Genomic DNA, 19,123 nt, shown 5'->3' with positions numbered 1-19,123 from the left:
AGTAACCTACCCAAACATGTTTAATAGCAGGTTTATTCATACGGTCACAGTCATCATGTGACTCCCTAATGGATTACAATGAAAACCTTGTACACTGATATAGGACACTTTCATCCAAAGGTGAATGGCTTTAAACTGCATTTTTCTCATGATGTATAGCATGTCTCAAAGAAGTCAAGTTGGGAACCACAATGACAAATTCTCCAAACATGTTTAATCCATCATGTGACACTTGTCCTTATTCTCATTACATAAAGGGCTGTGAAAACAAAAAACACAATATAGGTTTGGATGTAAACCAGATAAAGGATATTGTTGTAGTACATACATTTTTCACAGGTTAGGGTTAAGCATGATATTCCATGTCAGAATCTTCAAAGCCACTTTTCTCAACATCTTAGAACCAAACGGTTGTTAATTAACCCTTTTCAAGCTCATATGACTTGTTCTATTTTGATAGAGGGCTGGAAGCCTCAGGCGAATGGGTTACAACTGACAATTTCTCACAAGATATCACCTCTTACACAGATCACAGGTTAGCGTACATATTCTATGTCAGACTTTTCAACACCGCTTATCTCAACATATTAGACCCCAAAGTATACCAGGTCAAGCTGTTTCTCTTAAATACATGAACATGATGGACATTTAAGCTAAACAATCTTGAACCAAAGATGTTATATGCAGTACAGTAATGAAAGAAGGACTCTCAAAATCACACAAATGTTTAGCCTGGTCTAGGTGGTTTCCCATGTGAACAGCATCCACATTTATCATGTAGGACAGTAATGAAAGACAGAATGAAATTATTAAAGATGGCATTTTAATGTGAGATATTCATCTAACAAAGTACAGCCCAAACAGAATGGCATTTGGAGTATACTGTACATGAGGAGGTATTGTAGGTGTTGACTTGGAGGGGTGTCATGATCTTATTATGTCAGTGTTATCATCATGACTAAACAAGTTGGACATTACAAGCATCTATGCCTAATCTGAATCCTAAAGAAACCCACCCCTCTTCACAGACCTCTTTTTCTACACTTGACATTTCTGATAATACAATGTACAAATTCTAGCTTGGCATAGCAACATGACAATAATGAAAGCCAGAAATAAATATTGAAGAGGCCTTTTTACTGTGCAATATTTCTTGCATTTCCATGACTGGTCATAACTTGTTTTCTCATGGGTCTCTCTTGTCCCTCTGCAGCAGACATATAGTGAGCAAAATGTTTGGAACATCGAATAACAGTATCGAAATCGCAATACATATAAAATAGAATCGTAATACTTATCGTATCGGCACCTACAGTAAGTATTGTGATATTGTATTGTAAAGGTCCCTGGCAATTCCCAGAAGAATTTCATGACTTTTCCCCCATTTTTTTCTGGTTTGTCACAAACTTTATTCCCACGTACACATTTTTAGAAACATCTGCTCTAAAAGATGGGCATTGTTGTGTGTGTGTATTTGTAAGGTTCCACAAATGGGGAAACATTGCCTCTAAACGTAAAGCTTATTAAAGAACAGTGAGAACAGTCTCCTTCAACCGGTCTTTAAACAGCCAGACGTCTACAGCTCCATGATATAATCTAAAGTGCATTCGGAAAGTATTCAGACCCCTTGACATTTTGTTACGTTGCAGCCTTATTCTATAATGGATTCAATTTCTTTTTTTCTCATCAATCTACACACAATACCCCATAATGACAAAGCAAAAACAAATTTTTATAAAAGCAGCTTTGGCAGCGATTACAACCTTAGGTCTTCTTTGGTATGACGCTACAAGATTGGCACACCTGTATTTGGGGAGTCCCTCCTATTCTTCTCTGCAGATCCTCTCAAGCTCTGTAAGGTTGGATGGGGAGTGTTGCTGCACAGCTATTTTCAGGTCTCTCCAGAGATGTTAGATTGGGTTCAAGTCTGGGCTCTGGCTAGGCCACTCAAGGACATTCAGAAACTTCTCCCGAAGCCATTCCTGCGTTGTCTTGGCTGTGTGCTTTAGGGTCGTTGTCCAGTTGGAAGCTGAACCTTGGCCCCGTCTGAGGTCCTAAGCGCTCTGGAGCAGGTTGTGACAGGTGTATGCCTTTCCAAATCATGTCCAATCAATTGAATTTACCACAGGTGGACTCGAATCAAGTTGTAAAAACATCTCAAGGATAATCAATGGAAACATGATGCACCTGAGCTCAATTTCGAGTCTCAAAGCAAAGGGTCTGAATACTTATGTAATTAAGGTATTTCTGTTTTTTATTTTTAATACATTTGTTAAAATTCCTAAAAACCTGTTTTAGCTTTGTTATTTTGGGGTATGGCGAGGCAGAGTCTGCAGTAGACGTGTGCAGTGTTTGATGATGGGCAAACTGACAGTTCAGACACACAGCACACTCCTTATCAAAGCCCCTGCCCAGCCTCAGCCTCTCTATCTGTCACTCTCAGCAACGTTCCCCAGTCCAGTCCGGAGCCTCCAGCGACGTTCCCTAGTCCGGTGAGACCTATTCCAGCTCCACGTACGAAGCCTCCAGTGATGATCCATGGTCCGGAGCCTGTGGGGATAATCCATGGCAAGAAGCCTGTAGGGATGATCCATGGCCCGGAGCCTGTAGAGATGATCCATGGCACAAAGACTCCAGTGATAATCCATGGCCCGGAGCCTGTAGAGATGATCCATGGCACGAAGCCTCTAGTGATAATCCATGGCCCGGAGCCTGTAGATATGATCCATGGCATGGAGCCTGTAGCGACGGTCCCCAGTCCGGAACCTCCTGAGACGGCATACAGTCCGGAACGTCCTGAGACGGCATACAGTCCGGAACCTCCAGGGGCGGCCTGCAGCCCGGAACCTCCAGCGGCGGCCTGCAGCCCGAAACCTCCAGCAGCGGCCTGCAGCCCGGAGCCTCCAGCGGCGGTCTGCAGTACAGAGCCTCCGGCGATGATCCACGGTCCGGTGGCACAGAAGCAGAGGGATCAGCGGGCGGAGCGGGGGTTACGCCCCGAACCAGAGCCGCCGCCTCTACTAAAGAGAGACGCCTTTACTACTCTACTAAATCACCACCTTCCGGAGACACCTGAAACCCCACCTCTTTAAGGAATACCTAGGATAGGATAAAGTAATCCTTCTAACCCCCCCCCCCCCCCCTTAAAAGATTTAGATGCACTATTGTAAAGTGGTTGTTCCACTGGATATCATAAGGTGAATGCACCATTTTGTAAGTCGCTCTGGATAAGAGCGTCTGCTAAATGACTTAAATGTAAATGTAAAGGATTCGCTGGATGATAAGGTTCTGGGTACTGCACCAGAGCCGCCATAGACACAGGGTACCCTCCCTACCCTACCTTTTGTTTTTTTTAGTGGCATTCGGAGTCTGCACCTTTGGGGGGGGGGGGGGGGGGGGGTGTACTGTCACGTCCTGACCATGGTAAGCTGTTATTTTCTATGGTTATGTGGTCAGGGCATGACAGGGGGTCATAAGAGACGGTAGCAGCAACATGATGTACAAAATAAGTTACAAACAATGCGAAAAAACAAAGAAAATAGCACAGTTGGTTAGGAGCCCGTAAAACGGCAACCATCCGTGTTAACTGTGGCTATAAATGCTACAAAATCCACCTTATTCATAATAAGTGTATCCAGATAACTTGATTGACATATAACAATTGCAACTGGTTGAGGTGCATCCACCGCCATATTGTCTTCAGAACTGTGGCCTTTTGCCCCTTCAACTCTCTTCACCGCCTCCACATAAGAGATTTGTTGTACAGCTCGGATCCTTGACAGCTCAACCTCTTTCACCCTAACAGGGCACTCAGAGAATTGGGGAAATATGATCCCCACCACATTTGCAACATTTATATTCACAGACTCTTTAATAACATATTCCTTACATCTGCAAACATTTGACACATGGCCAAAGTTTTTACACTTCTTGCATAGTATTGAGTTTTGCACGAACGCTATTGCGGCATATCTTATATATCCCAACTTTACATAGGGTGGTAAATACTCTTCCAAAAACATCAATAATACAGATAAACTTTGCTCCTTTTCCCCATACGGGTCAAGCGACGTGCATGAACTACTCATGGAATTGTTAGCCTAAGATAATGATTATCAATGTCCAATGGGGTGCCAGAGATAACAATACCATACCACTCCCTGGTTACTTTGACTGCATCCACTTTTCCAAACGCCTTCTTCACCATCCTTGTGACTTCAAAAGGGTTTCCCAAATAAACATCCTTATCCAAAAAAACGTACTCCAACAAGCAACGATTCATCAGACTCATTTTCCACAACAATTTTTGCCCTTTTTGTTCTATTCTTGGACTTCACTGTTGTCCACTCATCTTTCTCGATAACTGTACTCGACGTGCTTTCAGCTTCAAACGACACTTCTGCTTCCGCCATCTCCCGCTCAAGCCCTGTCCAGATTTAGCTGAGGGGCGGAGTTAAACTCTGACCCTGTACATAATTTAGCCGAGAATGCAAATACCACGTGTCCCTATGCCGGTCTTGGTCTATCAGGATGATTAATTTTCACAGAGAAGGTTGTTGTTGGGACGGGACGAAAAAGGTTGCGTCCTGCTGAACGTGCCCCAGTGGAAATGGAGTCCCTAGAGAAAGCAAGAACAAGATGGTTGTCAGGAGTAGTGCAGTATTATCATAAGGAGACATATACTTGGAAAACGGAGGAAAAATAATAGGAAAAAGAGAGGGAGAGGAGGTCTAAGAGAGAGAGAGAGGGAAGAAGAGGGTGAGCTTGAGTCAGATAAAAATTGTGGAAAAAAGGGATATGGTTTGTTAAAGAAGAATGGTAGAAAGTGTAAGCAGAGGGGGCTGAAGACAGGAGGAGAAATGGAAGTGAGTGAGGGTGAAGTATCGGAGGTGGTAGGTGTGGTGAAGGTATCGGAGACTGAGGTATGCACCGAGGATCAGGAAAAAGTTGAGTCTGTGACAGTAGGAGTGAAGTTTATGGAAAAAGTGGACTCTTGTCTTTTGGCTAATCCATTTGTGGTTTCATGGTGAGTGAAAAAAGAGTTGGGTAATGTGGAATTGGTGAGGGTAAGCAGAAGTGGTCTCGTGATAAGTGTTTGTGTTTCTGTTGGTCAGAGGGAGAATGCGCTCGGAGTAAAACGAATGGGGGCAAGAAAAGTGAATTGTTTTGCTCTCAAGAAAAGGGCACCATGAAAGGTGTGATAACTGGGGTAGCAGTAAATATAAAAGTTGACCAGCTGAGGGGAAAGATTCCCGGTGTATGTGATGCTCGTCGTTTGATGCGACGCAGACAGGGTGGCGAGAGGGGGGAAACAGAGTCATTGTCTGTTCTTCTGAGTTTTGAAGTTGATCTTTGCCCGACAAAGTGAAGTTAGGATATATAAGTTATCCTGTACGAGCGTATGTGCCGAATACATTACGATGTTACAGGTGTCAAGCTTATGGGCATGTGGCAGCACTGTGTAGGAAGGAGGGTCCAAGGTGTGAGAAGTGTGCAGAAGGGCTTGAGACAAAGGAAGGTGTAGTATTGGGGAAAGTAGTGGAATGTGTTAATTGTAGGAGTGCCCATGGAGCTGGGGATCAGACATGTCCTGTGCGAGAGAGGTAGGTTGAGGTTTCCAGGGTTAGAGTAGTGCAGAAGTTGTCATATGTTGTGGCAGTGGAGAAAGTAGAGGAAGATGGGTTAAGGGGAGGAGTGGTGAGAGTAGTAGAGATATACCAGTACAGAGGGATAGGCCAAAAAGTGATATAAGTTTCAGTAAGATTGGATTTTTTGCATTTATTGCAATGGTTATCAATTGTACTGCAGAGATGGAACGGAAGTCGCAGAAAATTTAGGTTGTGGTGGCAGCTGCAGAGAGGTAGTTGGGTGTGTGAGACTTGACATCAGAAGAGTTACAGGGTGTTAAGTGGTGATATTCCATCCTTTCAGGTTGATGTCATGAGGTAGGAATAAATACATTGAATTAGTGGAGTAGGGTGGTGTTCATTTTATTTTATAACATTTTGAAATTAGTGAGTGCAGTGTTAGATGGTAGGGTATTTATTTATTTTTATTTTTCTAGCAAAGTGTAAGGGAGTTGTACTCCAGTCTAGTAGGTGGCGGTAATGCAACAAATTGGATGCCAACCACCGTTAAACCTCATCGCAGAAGAATTTTCACAGCGCGAGTGTTGTAACCAAAATGGCGGCGCGGTGGGGAGCAGGCGAGGAGATTTTAGCTGCCTGCAACATGGATTTTTTTTCTACAAATACACTAGACGAGGTAAAGTACAGTGATACTCTTGTATATTTGCTATCGTGCGTGTATTTGTGCTGTATGGGAATGTCTCGTGTGCTGGGAATGATGCGCTGGAAAAGTGACACGTGGATACAGCCACTGCCCAGAACAATCATGGCATGGTTGATTATTAGCAGCCGGTTGGAGAATACCGATTACATCTAATCCCTTTATAAGTAGATCGAATATTTGTGTGTTCATTTTAACTGCTGTAGTGACTAGGTAGCGTCCAAACAGTGTGAAGTTGCCGGTTGGCTAACTAGCTAACTAATGTATTGCTAGCCCGGATGTGTAGTTAACTAACGGTTAGATAGACAACGTGCTTTTTGGATGTAAATGTGTTGAACTCAGTCTTTTGGATGTCAATGTTTACTAACTGCCATGGTCAAACGAAAGTGTCTGTCTTCTATAGTGTAGTTACCCAATGGCCGTTCTTTAATGTACAAATGTAGCAAACGTAAAACCACTTGGACGAGTAACGTTAGCTATAAGTTGGGAGATGTCCAGTTTGTTCGTCCGAGATGAGGCCATTGACAGCTAGTTGGATGTCTGTAAAACACCGTGAAAGTCAATGTCTGGCAATGACATAATTTGACCAAATGTGCTGATTTTAATGAACCTTTAGTATCTATCTATATGCGTCATGTTGATGGATGTTTCTTTAGCCTGTGCCTCTTCAAATTCAGTCTCGAGTCAGAGTCATTTACACGTGGTTCTAAATGCATGCCGTAGTAAATTAGAATGCGTTCTCGTTATTGGAAGTATTGTTAATAGTTAGTAACAATATGTGATGTACAAAATTGCCACTACCGGTTACGTTATTTTAGTTGGCTGCAGGTAACTCGAGCTTGATGTGTTGAAATGAGTGAAAACCCTGGCTACACTGAGTTGAAAACATGCAGGAATTTTTGTTTAAAAAAATATATGTTGGCACCACCTTGGGTGATTGGCAACACGTCTCTTCTTGCCTGAAGTTGTATATGATTATAATAGTTTGTAAACAAAAAAATCCTCTACTATGCTTATTTATGAGAAACACGTGGTGGGGAATGCATCAAACAGCTCTAAAATGTACTCATTCAACTCAGAAACCAGCATACCAGTCATTGTGTAGATTTCAAACCACCAAAATATATTTGCGGTATTATTAGCACAAGTGTGTTTACAATACTGCCTGTCTAGATTCCACGAGGTACCTAGCTTCTGCGATAGCGGAGCCCGGTTGGTTGCAGTGGAAAACTTCATAATTAGGAAGGAGATCTCTTGGGGGCAAGGTGTGTGGTAGCAACATGTCCTTCTGGGCAGGGTCCAGTTCAATAGTGCACATAATGACACGTGGGTTACATAGATGATGGATGCTTGATACTGTGTTTGGACCATGAGTTTGTTGGTGATGTGGACACTAACATCGACCGGACTGAAGTGGAGCGGGTCGAGAGTTTCAAGTTCCTTGGAATTCAAAGGGCTATACTAAGCCTACTGTTAATTAATGATACTTATTCTGCCACTCTAATTTGATACCCGACCTGTTAACACTGACCGTAAAGCTGTTGCATTATAGTTATGTCAATGTATGTTTACCCCTAGCTTTTTTGCTGGTTAGATGGCAGGCTAGCAAGATAAATTAATCTTGATCTAATTAGATTGTCTTAGAAATGTCGCGTAACTACTTACAGCCTTTGCTTATCCTTCAACGATCTATGTATTTAGAAAAGTTTATTGTTGTTGGCTTGCCTATATGTCATTTCAACAAGTTTGTTGTCGCTAGTCATAATGCGCATCGGCTGGTCATCTCACCCCGCTTGTTAGATATTACGCACTTTGATAGCTTGCTAGGCTATCAAACGTCCTTGCCATTTGATTTATCGTAGTAGCGGACTAACAGGAGGCAACAGCAATCTAACTAATAAGACGAACACGAGAGGAAAAGTGATCGGGTGGAATTATGAAGCTACAGGAGTGAATGGAGTAATAAAGCTTTGCTCCATCCAAATCAGAGCAGCAGGATCAACGTAAAGCGCACTTATCTTTACAGACAGGCAAGCTATCCATTGAATTTATTTAGCTCACGTAGCACCTCGCACTTGATTGAAAGATGTGTGCGGGCACCTGAAAATTATATATTTTTCCTATCGTGGATAATTACGATTAACATCAGAGTACTTTTTGTATCAGGAATATTGGCCATACCGGTTATGAAACTCCTGTTGTCCGACAACTCGGCGCGCGCACACAGATGTGGAATTCACCTTGCCTCTTCGGAAGGTTGCAGGAAATACGAAACACTGATGCATTCTGTTCATGTCTTATGATAAACTTGGGCTAATTAATTGTATATACATTAAGTTGATTCCCTACGAAGTTAGCATATGGTTGTCTGGATTCCGTGTTAATGGCGGTGTCCTCCGCATCCCAGATTTTATAGCCGCCCCCTCGCACACCATCTGGATTTCGCTGTCATTATTTTGTATACCTTTACTTCACATTCTGTGGGCAGTTGGTCATTTGCGTCCGAATGCTCCCCTTAGGGCTCATATTCATATTTGTTGAGGGGTGGAGTTTGTTTGTCATGGCCTGCACCCATCGATTCAGCCTAATTTTGGTCAATTTTGCTGCAGAACCTCGAACGGGTCGACAAACAGTCACATTTTTGCCATATGGTAAAAAAACAAAACGTGACCAACAGAAAATACTATGCAAGTAACTGACATTTTTCATTAAGAGCTTAATGAAAACCGGATTGCTATTGTTGCATATTGTTGTACAGTCAAAAGGCTATAGCCTATTATTGAACATGCAACTGCTCTAATGAAGCAGCTTTTTCCAAAATGCTTTTCGCAGGAAAACACTTCTAAACAGCGCATCTAATGCCAGCGTTACATACATGTGACCGATATGAAGATCTCCTTTAGAAATGTAGAGGTTGGGAGTCTTGATAGAAACAACAAGGATGGGTTGCTAATATGACAAGGATTGTGCCGTTGGGCTTCTGGACAATGAAAGTTTATGAAAACCAATGCAACAGGAGAGAAATGCTGGTTATTCCTCAAGAGTCAATTTCCACTGCCCCACGGAATTGTAATTTAATCCTCATTAAAAAAGTGTTTTTTTTATTTTAATTTTTTTATATATATATATATATATATATATATATATATACATATACATATACATACACACACACACACACAGGTTTGGTCTGTCGGTCAATATTGGCCTTCTGCATCTGCAGTGAAAGGTGGCAGAGCAACAGCGGTGTTTTAGACCATGAGACATCCCGAAAAATGGTCTTCTCATGAAAACATCTAGTGTCCGAACTGATTCTCCTACAATCTATTATGGTGAGATTCACAAACATGTACAGTAAAAGTCAAAAGTTTGGACGCTTACTCATCCCTGTTTTTTTTTTTTAATATATTTCAATTTTTACTATATTCTACATTGTAGAATAATAGTGAAGACATCAACACTATGAAATAACACATGGAATCATGTAGTAACGATTCAATATATTTTAGGTTCTTCAAAGTAGCCACCCTTTGCCTTGACAGCATTGCAAACGCTTGGCATTCTCTCAACCAGCTTCACCTGGAATGCTTTCCAAAAGTCTTGAAGGAGTTCCCACATATTTTTTATTTTATTTCACCTTTATTTAACCAGGTAGGCAAGTTGAGAACAAGTTCTCATTTACAATTGCGACCTGGCCAAGATAAAGCAAAGCAGTTCGACACATACAACAACAGAGTTACACATGGAGTAAAACAAACATACAGTCAATAATACAGTAGAAAAATAAGTCTATATACAATGTGAGCAAATGAGGTAAGGGAGGTAAAGGCAAAAAAGGCCATGGTGGCAAAGTAAATACAATATGGCAAGTAAAACACTGGAATGGTAGATTTGTAGTGGGAGAAAGTGCAAAGGAGCAAAATAAATAAATACAGTAGGGGAAGAGGGAGTTGTTTGGGCTAAATTATAGATGGGCTATGTACAGGTGCAGTGATCTGTGAGCTGCTCTGACAGTTGGTGCTTAAAGCTAGTGAGGGAGATAAGCGTTTCCATTTTCAGAGATTTTTGTAGTTCGTTCCAGCCATTGGCAGCAGAGAACTGGCAGGAGGAATTGGCTTTGGGGGTGACCAGAGAGATATACCTGCTGGAGCGCGTGCTACAGGTGGGTGCTGCTACGGTGACTAGTGAGCTGAGATAAGGGGGGACTTTACCTAGCAGGGTCTTGTAGATGACCTGGAGCCAGTGGGTTTGGTGGTGAGTATGAAGCGAGGGCCAGCCAACGAGAGCGTACAGGTCGCAGTGGTGGGTAGTATATGGGGCTTTGGTGACAAACCGGATGACGCTGTGAGACTGCATCCAGTTTATTGAGTAGGGTATTGGAGGCTATTTTGTAAAGGACATCGCCGAAGTCGAGGATCGGTAGGATGGTCAGTTTTACTAGGGTATGTTTGGCAGCATGAGTGAAGGATGCTTTGTTGCGAAATAGGAAGCCAATTCTAGATTTAACTTTGGATTGGAGATGTTTGATGTGAGTCTGGAAGGAGAGCTTATAGTCTAACCAGACATCTAGGTATTTGTAGTTGTCCACATATTCTAAGTAAGAACCGTCCAGAGTAGTGATGCTGGACGGGCGGGCAGGTGCAGGCAGCGATTGGTTGAAGAGCATGCATTTAGTTTTACTTGTATTTAAGAGCAGTTGGAGGCCATGGAAGGAGAGTTGTATGGCTTTGAAGCTCGTCTGGAGGGTTGTTAACAGTGTCCAAAGAAGGGCCAGAAGTATACAGAATGGTGACGTCTGCGTAGAGGTGGATCAGAGACTCACCAGCAGCAAGAGCGACGTCATTGATGTATACAGAGAAAAGAGTTGACCCAAGAATTGAACCCTGTGGCACCCCCATAGAGACTACCAGAGGCCCGGACAACAGGCCGTCCGATTTGACACATTGAACTCTATCAGAGAAGTAGTTGGTGAACCAGGCGAGGCAATTGAGTCTGCCGATGAGGATGTGGTGATTGACAGAGTCGAAAGCCTTGGCCAAGTCAATGAATACGGCAGCACAGTATTGTTTCTTATCGACGGCGGTTACGATATCGTTTAGGACCTTGAGCGTGGCTGAGGTGCACCCATGACCAGCGCTGAAACCAGATTGCATAGCGGAGAAGGTGCGGTGGGATTCGAAATGGTCGGTAATCTGTTTGTTGACTTGGCTTTCGAAGACCTTAGAAAGGCAGGGTAGGATAGATATAGGTCTGTAGCAGTTTGGGTCAAGAGTGTCCCCTACTTTGAAGAGGGGGATGACAGCAGCTGCTTTCCAATCTTTTGGAATCTCAGACAACACGAAAGAGAGGTTGAACAGGCTAGTAATAGGGGTTGCAACAATTTCGGCAGGGTCCAGATTGTCTAGCTCGGCTGATTTGTAGGGGTCCAGAATTTGCAGCTCTTTCAGAACATCAGCTGACTGGATTTGGGAGAAGGAGAAATGGGGAAGGCTTGGGCGAGTAGCTGTGGGGGGTGCAGTGCTGTTGACCACGGTACGGGTAGCCAGGTGGAAAGCATGGCCAGCCGTAGAAAAATGCTTATTTAAATTCTCAATTATAGTGGATTTATCAGAGGTGACAGAGTTTCCTATCCTCAGTGCAGTGGGCAGCTGGGAGGAGGTGTTCTTATTCTCCATGGACTTTACAGTGTCCCGGAACTTTTTTGAGTTTGTGTTGCAGGAAGCAAATTTCTGCTTGAAAAAGCTAGCCTTGGCTTTTCTAACTGCCTGTGTATATTGTTTTCTAACTTCCCTGAAAAGTTGCATATCACGGGGGCTGTTCGATGCTAATGCATATATGCTGAGCACTTGTTGGCTCCTTTTCTTTCACTTTGCGTTTCTATGGTCTGATGGCGGTAACAGTAAGGCCCCTATTTTAATGTTTCATCAAATAATTATTTTATTATTACACTCAAGTACCAGCTTTTTAATGAGCTGCTCTTACGCTGTCTGACAGGTGATGGGCCATTTTGTTCCGCAAACTAGCCTCTGTATGCTATGCGCGTGTGACAACTAAGATGCGTGACAACTAACGAAAATACATGCATCGATTTAAATTCCACAAAATTATGCAAATTGACCTATAGACCGATAAGAATGACCGGTAAAATGTATTTTCGGCAGCTAACCAATTTAAAGGCGGTTAACATCCCTATTTCAGCCCTAACGGACTTCGTCTGCTAGTGTGTTGGTAGGCCCTCTCTCCATGTGTAGGTTTGAGAGGAATGGAGCATGGTTAAAGCAATACAGCGAAAAATAAATACCGCCCAGCCTATCAAATAGCAAGATGAAGCTATCAATAACTACTGGGTATATTTATTAAACATTTCTTCAAATATGACTTAGACACGACTTGCCTAGGTGCTTGGGGGGGCGAGTTTTATTTATTTATTTATTTTTTTTAAATTTAAATTTAAAATTGTATTTATTTTTTTGGATCGTTCGAATGTCTCCGGCCTTACTGACCCAATCCCCCTCCCCATCAGGTGGTGAATCTCCATGGGGGCTTGTCCAGTGAAAGCATGGCCAGACTGGAGCTGGATACAGGAGAGGCTCTGGAGGCCCTCCACTGCTGTCTGGACCCCTCCATACTGTCCATCTTTGAGGACACACCCTCAGGAGAGGTAAGGCCCCAAGGACAAAGGTCAAACCACACCCTGTTTCCTATATAGTACACTACTTTACTTCAGACCAGAGACGCGTTTATGTAGTAATTTTACTTTTTGGTAACTGTACAATAGTTCTAACTTTTAACAAACTTGTTTGCTACTTTGCTGAATTGTTTGAAATGCAACACCCCAAAATGTATTTTTATTTTTCTCAGAATAAATTTGGACTTGATGAGGTGAACCAGGCTACGCTGCTCACAGCTTTGACTGAGATCCTGGATAACGTGGACAATGAGAACCTATCCCACTTTGACACACTGCCAGACTCGGACCTACTGTCTGGCCAGAAAGGTCGGGAACACTCTCCGGTGAGTCCTAATACACACCATACACATACGAACTGTGACCTTATCCCTGTTTGACCTCCTGCCCGACTCTGAATTATTATCAGGTCAGGGAACACACCCCGTGAGTTCCCAGCTAGTCCTGGCCAACGTGCAAATACAGCTTGACCTAGGCTTGGGCAGTATACCGAGGTATATGGAAATAGCCCTGGGGTGGTTTTTCAATACCGTTGAAACTTTTTCTTTGAACTTTTTCTCTACATTTTAATATTTGTAGGTATTTAAGTAAATACCAGCAGTCAACTTGTGCAATATGTTAGAAGATAAAGCAGACTCCGATCTTCATTTCACCTGTCACATTATGAAGCTTACCATCTTTCCCTGTAACAGCTGAGACAGTATACGTGTTTTACACGCTTCGGCACTAGGCGGTCCAGTTCTGTGAGCTTGTGTGGCCTACCACTTCGCTGCTGAACCGTTGTTGCTCTTAGTTGTTTCCACTTCACAATAACATTTACAGTTGACCAGGGAAGAAATTTGACTAAATTACTTGTTGGAAAGGTGGCATCCTATGATGGTACGATGTTCAAAGTCACCGAGCTCTTCAGTACGGCCATTCTACTGTCAATGTTTGGCTATGGAGATCGCATGGCTGTGTGCACCTGTTGGCAACGGGTGTGGCTGAAATAGCCGAATCCACTCATTTGAAGGGGTGTCCACATACTTTTGTGCATGTATAGTGTATTTATTATGCTTTTATCTTATTTTCCTGCGTGGAAAAATACGTTTAACTTGCTAGTTATCTATGTAAGTGGCTGAATTAATAAGGTGACTGGGCATCATATTGTGTTGGCTTTCTGCCATGTTTGAGAAGTCAAAGCCCATTGGATGAGTTATCTGTACACCTGCCACTACTGTCTTTTTGATTTCTTAGTGTTTTTTTCTCCTGGCATCTTTGTTGCAGTTCTCTTTGTCAAAACAAGACAATTAGCTCACTGAGGACCAGCGTTTCTTTAGCCTTTATAATTTGGATATGCCATGTAGTAGTGCATATGTCTTAGTAACTTGGTTGCAAAGGTTGAATGGACACTGAGTATAATCTAGTGGAGGCTAAGATGGACCCAGCTTTAAGAAGCAAGGCTCTCTAACCGAATAGGCAACTGGAATGAATGACCACTTTTTATGCTTAAACTGTGTTGTGTTGATTCACTGTTGATGTTGAGTTTGTCCTATGTGTGAATGTAATGTTTGTTTCTTCTCATATTGTAGCTGAGGAGACTGCTGTGCTTGTCCCGCTCACCTCCAGAGAGAGAGAGACTCTGCAACACACGACAGTTCTCCACAGGAAAGGTACTTCATGTTCTTTCATTACATCCCAGTTGTAAATGCATTAGACTGTGTATCACTTTAGTTATTTTGGTATTTTCATATTGACACGTACATATGAAATCTTCAAGTCTTCATTCAAATCATAATTATTGCTTTAAAGTGCAGACACAACAAATAGTGTAGCTGGTGAGAAAGTCTGCATATACAGGTGGTCCAGACATTTTAAACCTCCAAGCTGAACGGAGAAAGTCCCAGACGTTGACCAGATGTTTCCCCTCTATCTAGAGTCTCCCCAGGACACAGAAGTCTGTCCAGAGGAGTGATGGAGAGCAAGAGCTCCTGAACTGGGATGGCCTGAACCTGCCTCTCCCACTGGCTCTGGAGCAGCACATGGGGGAAGAGGGCGAGGATGGAGAGAGCATGTCAGTGAGTCTAGGAGAGCTGGTCAGACACATGCACCCCTACTGCATGGCTGTGTGCATGGAGAATGGAGAAGGGGAAGAACAGATCCTGGCAGAGAAAAGGATACTGCTGGAGGTGGTGGACCAGGGAGTGCATCGAGAATCTATATTTGCCCTCCCAGATATGGGCCTCTCCCTCTGTCATCCCTCTTTCGCCTTGCCTGGAGTAGAAGACTCGTCCGAAGCGGAGCAGAGGGTTCCTGATGAAGTTTTGGATGACGCCATTTTGGAGACGCCAGAGTCTGCGAATGATTATGTTGAGGATGACCCAGCAGAGGTGGCCGGCCCTTCTGACCCCGCGGTGACCCTGAGGTCAGAGGCAAGGGGTGAGAAGGTCATCAACAGGAGGCCGAAGGAGGAGACTGCTGAGAGATGTCCGTCTCGAAGGAAAAGGAAACGGAAAAACAAAATGGAGAATTCACCTCCTGAAGTCACACCTGAACCTGACCATGCAGAGGGGAGGGTCCTGAGGAGAGCAGCCCAGGAATCCTCGCCCCACGAGCCTGTCAAGGAGACAGCCAAACCAAAGCAAAAGGACAAGAACAAGACGTTAACTTCCGCCATTTCTACGGCCGCCCCCGAGGCCCCAAAACACAAGACGAGAGCGACACATGCCGCCGAAACACAACAAGCACAGCGGCAGAGCCATGTGGAAGTCACCACCCTAGTACTACCCACACAACCCAGCATTAAGGTCATCCCCGCCTCTGACCTGTTGCCAATGACTATGACCCCCGAGAAGGTCTCCCAACCAACCACAGCCTGCAGGAAGCCTCAAGGCCCCCCAGCTTCTACAACTAACCCAACTGTCCACCAGATGATGGAAGCCCACCAGGCAATGACAATCAATCCTCCCAGTGCCAACCCTGTATCAGTGGCCCTTCAGCCAACGATGCAGCCCAATGTTGCCCCCCAGGCGATCCCACAGCCCATTGAGGCCCCTCAGGCTATTGAACCCAAACCCAAGCCCCTGTCCCTCCAGCAGTACCGGCTGCTGCGCCAGCAGAAGAAACTTGCCCCCCTAGAGAGACTGGAGGACCAGAGCGTCAAGTGGCCCATCCTCCTTGAGGCCCCTACAGGCCTGCCCCCCATCCCCTGCCTCCCCACCCCCTCCTCCAGAGGCCCCCACCCCTCCCCGAGGAAGAATGAGGTGGAGGAAGTGAAAGCAGCCTGGCAGCCAATGGGACCAGGAGCACCTCCTACACCTGAAGCCCTGCTGGTGCCTCCTGCTTACATGCAGGCCTCCAAATCATATTCCTCTAGCAAAGTTGCTAGTGCAAATGCGGCCCTTACCACCCCTCCCCAGCAAGCGGCTGTTCCTACTCCACAGTCATCTAAAGCTAGCCAACTCCAGCCCCTAATCTCCGCTATGCCTGCATCCAGTACTGTGAAGGTGATACCACCCCAAACCCCCTCTACCAAGGCTCAGACCCTTTCTGTGAAGTGTTGTATACCCCAGGCCCCCCAGCCTGCACTTTCAAACCCCCTGCTCCAGTCTCAGCTAACCTTCTTGAAGCCTGTGGCCCTTATCAAATCTCAGAGCTCCAGTGGAGCCTCTTCTAAAACCACTACAGATGCCCACAGGTCCACCTTAATTGCTCCTATACCCCAAAAACCCACCCCCGTCTCTACTACTGTACCCAAGAGAACTTTAAACCCCAACGCTGCTGCTGTTTGTGTACAGAAACCTACCCCTGCTGCTCCTCTGAAGGTGGCTACTAATCTCCAGAAGGGAGTAGTTGCTCTGCCCCAGCCTTGGGTGCCTGAGCTACCTACCGTCACTCCTGTGTCTACCCCAGCCAAGCCCTCCAACACCCAGGCCTTCAAACCTCCAGTCTTCAAACCTCCAGTGAGGTGTTCTCCAGCCCAGGAGGCCCCCAAAGCCAAGACTCCTACTCAGGCCCTGATGGAGGCCTTCACCAGTGAATTGGGTGAGGGGATATACTGAACTTAATACTTAGCTTCTGGTTGCTTGGATGTTAGATTTGCCACATCCGTAGCGCAATTACAAGCATGTAAAGTGTTTTCTCCTGGCTGTAGTTGTTGTGGTTTATTGGTATAGTAGTGAGTGGTTGTTCTTTCTCACAGGTATTGAAGCTGCAGACCTCACCAGCCTGCTGGAGCAGTTTGAAGAGACACAAGGTGAGTGATATGGACTCTTGAGGTATTGACACGAGTTCTCTCTGGCTGTAGGGAAAACAGTTTTAAAAAAATGACTGCCAAATTTCTTCAGTAGTTGCCATTGCTTTCACATTTCCATGTTTCTTTGGCATTGCGATATTTCGTATATGACAAAGTCCCGAAAAATAGCAATTATTTTAGAAAACAGCCAGGAATTCTGCTTAAAATGGCTGACTGTTTCCCGCTGAAGTAAAATCCATGTAACCCTTCTATGGCATACTAGTGGCTTAATGGTCTTAGCGTTGGCTAACATCTGTGTGACTTGGTATTGGCTAAACGCTCAGTGGGTCAGCTAGTTTAGTAGTACTGGACTAAATCTGTCCCCAGGATCACTTTCACTGGATTGTGTGATGGAAAAGTGGGGTGAAGGGTTGCAGAGCAGGGCTACCTCTGGCCTTAATTGACTGATGAGATGGTTGGAGGAATTTAGTGCCAAGACTCTTAAGGTCCTTATGGAGTCAATGACTGACCAAAGCATTTGGCTTTGCAGGTCGATCTGGAACGTGCTCATTGTCTTAGGTGTTTTGGTGCAGGTTAGTAGCTTGCGAAGCAGCGCTAGACGTGTTGTCTTTTTTTATTCATGGGTTATCTAAAGAGGGGCCTTCATACTTTGGTTTTGAGAACCACATTTTCCTTTGGTTTAGTGAGGATGCCGGTTAAGTCTTGTCATGTAGAAACATCCCATTATCAACTGTTCACATGTAAGGAGCATTCTCAGTAGGTTATCAGTATGTCATTCCTGGAGGCCTTTCTGTGTTTTAGCCTGGTTTTTCATTCCAACACACTAAGGCAATTGAGTTCATTGATGGTTACTTCATATACTGTTTTATGCGAGTGTATATTCTGCACGTGAACATGGTGGTGACATTATCTAATCTAGCTATGTACCACCTCTGGCGTTTTAAAAAACATTGGTTTTCAGGTCCAAACATTGAGGTGAAATTTGGAAACATGGGATATGGCTGTTTCAGGAGATGGATTTTGAGAACACTATGCTTTTTAGTAACCTGTTCCCATGTAATTATCCCCAAGAAGGAAATTGGGGTAACATTTTCTACCATTACTACTTCAATGTGTGAGAGTGAAGGTGCTGCGTAGTGAAATCAGATTGTATTCGTCAACAACAGGGTGTACACTAACAGTGAAATGCTTATTTACGGGCCCTTCCCAACAATGCAGAGAATGAAAATAAAGAAATAATAGAGAAGTTATAACGCGTAATAATATTAAATACACAATGAGTAACAATAACTTGGCTATATAGACGGAGTACCCGTACCGAGTCGATGTTCAGGGCTACACGGTCATTTTGGAAGATACAGTTGAAGTAGGAAGTTTACATGCACCTTAGCCAAATACATGTAAACTGACTTTTAATCCTAGTAAGAATTCCCTGTCTTAGGTCAGTTAGGATCATCACTTTATTTTAAGAATGTGGAATGTCATAAATAATTCTCTACTGTTCTCTACTATCTACTTTCGTCTCTACTATCAGCTTTCATTTCTTTCATCACATTCCCATTGGATCAGAAGTTTACATGCACTCAATTAATATTTCAAATTTTATTTGTCACGTGCACAGAATACAACAGGTGTAGACCTTAGAGTGAAATGCTTACTTACAGGCTCTAACCAATAGTGCAAGAAAGGTATTAGGTGAACAATAGGTAGGTAAAGAAATAAAATCAACAGTAAAAAGACAGGCTATATACAGTAGCGAGGCTATAAAAGTAGCAAGGCTACATACAGACACCGGTTAGTCAAGCTGATTGAGGTAGTATGTACATGTAGATATGGTTAAAGTGACTATGCATATATAATGAACAGAGAGTAGCAGTAGCGTAAAAGAAGGGGTGGTGGGTGGCGGGACACAA

The 19,123-nt window shown here is 43.9% G+C and overlaps 1 protein-coding gene across 1 annotated transcript in view; it reads left to right on the top strand.

The window, feature by feature from the left end:
• The first annotated feature begins 4,531 nt into the window (after positions 1 to 4,531).
• LOC106604361 (PPARG related coactivator 1) overlaps positions 4,532 to 19,123 on the top strand; it is a 34,683-nt gene continuing 20,091 nt past the window's right edge. The window contains exons 1-6 of the mRNA XM_014198921.3: positions 4,532 to 6,264; positions 12,812 to 12,949; positions 13,150 to 13,302; positions 14,548 to 14,628; positions 14,893 to 16,999; positions 17,157 to 17,210. Of these exons, the coding sequence (XP_014054396.2) occupies positions 6,184 to 6,264; positions 12,812 to 12,949; positions 13,150 to 13,302; positions 14,548 to 14,628; positions 14,893 to 16,999; positions 17,157 to 17,210 (2,614 nt within the window). The 5' untranslated portion in view covers positions 4,532 to 6,183. The remainder of the gene's footprint in view (positions 6,265 to 12,811; positions 12,950 to 13,149; positions 13,303 to 14,547; positions 14,629 to 14,892; positions 17,000 to 17,156; positions 17,211 to 19,123) is intronic.

Source organism: Salmo salar, chromosome 01, assembly GCF_965601325.2.
Source record: "Salmo salar chromosome 01, fSalSal1, whole genome shotgun sequence".
NCBI lineage: Eukaryota > Metazoa > Chordata > Actinopteri > Salmoniformes > Salmonidae > Salmo > Salmo salar.
Note: the sequence above shows the minus strand (reverse complement) of the source record. Positions and strands in the feature narration are given on the sequence as shown.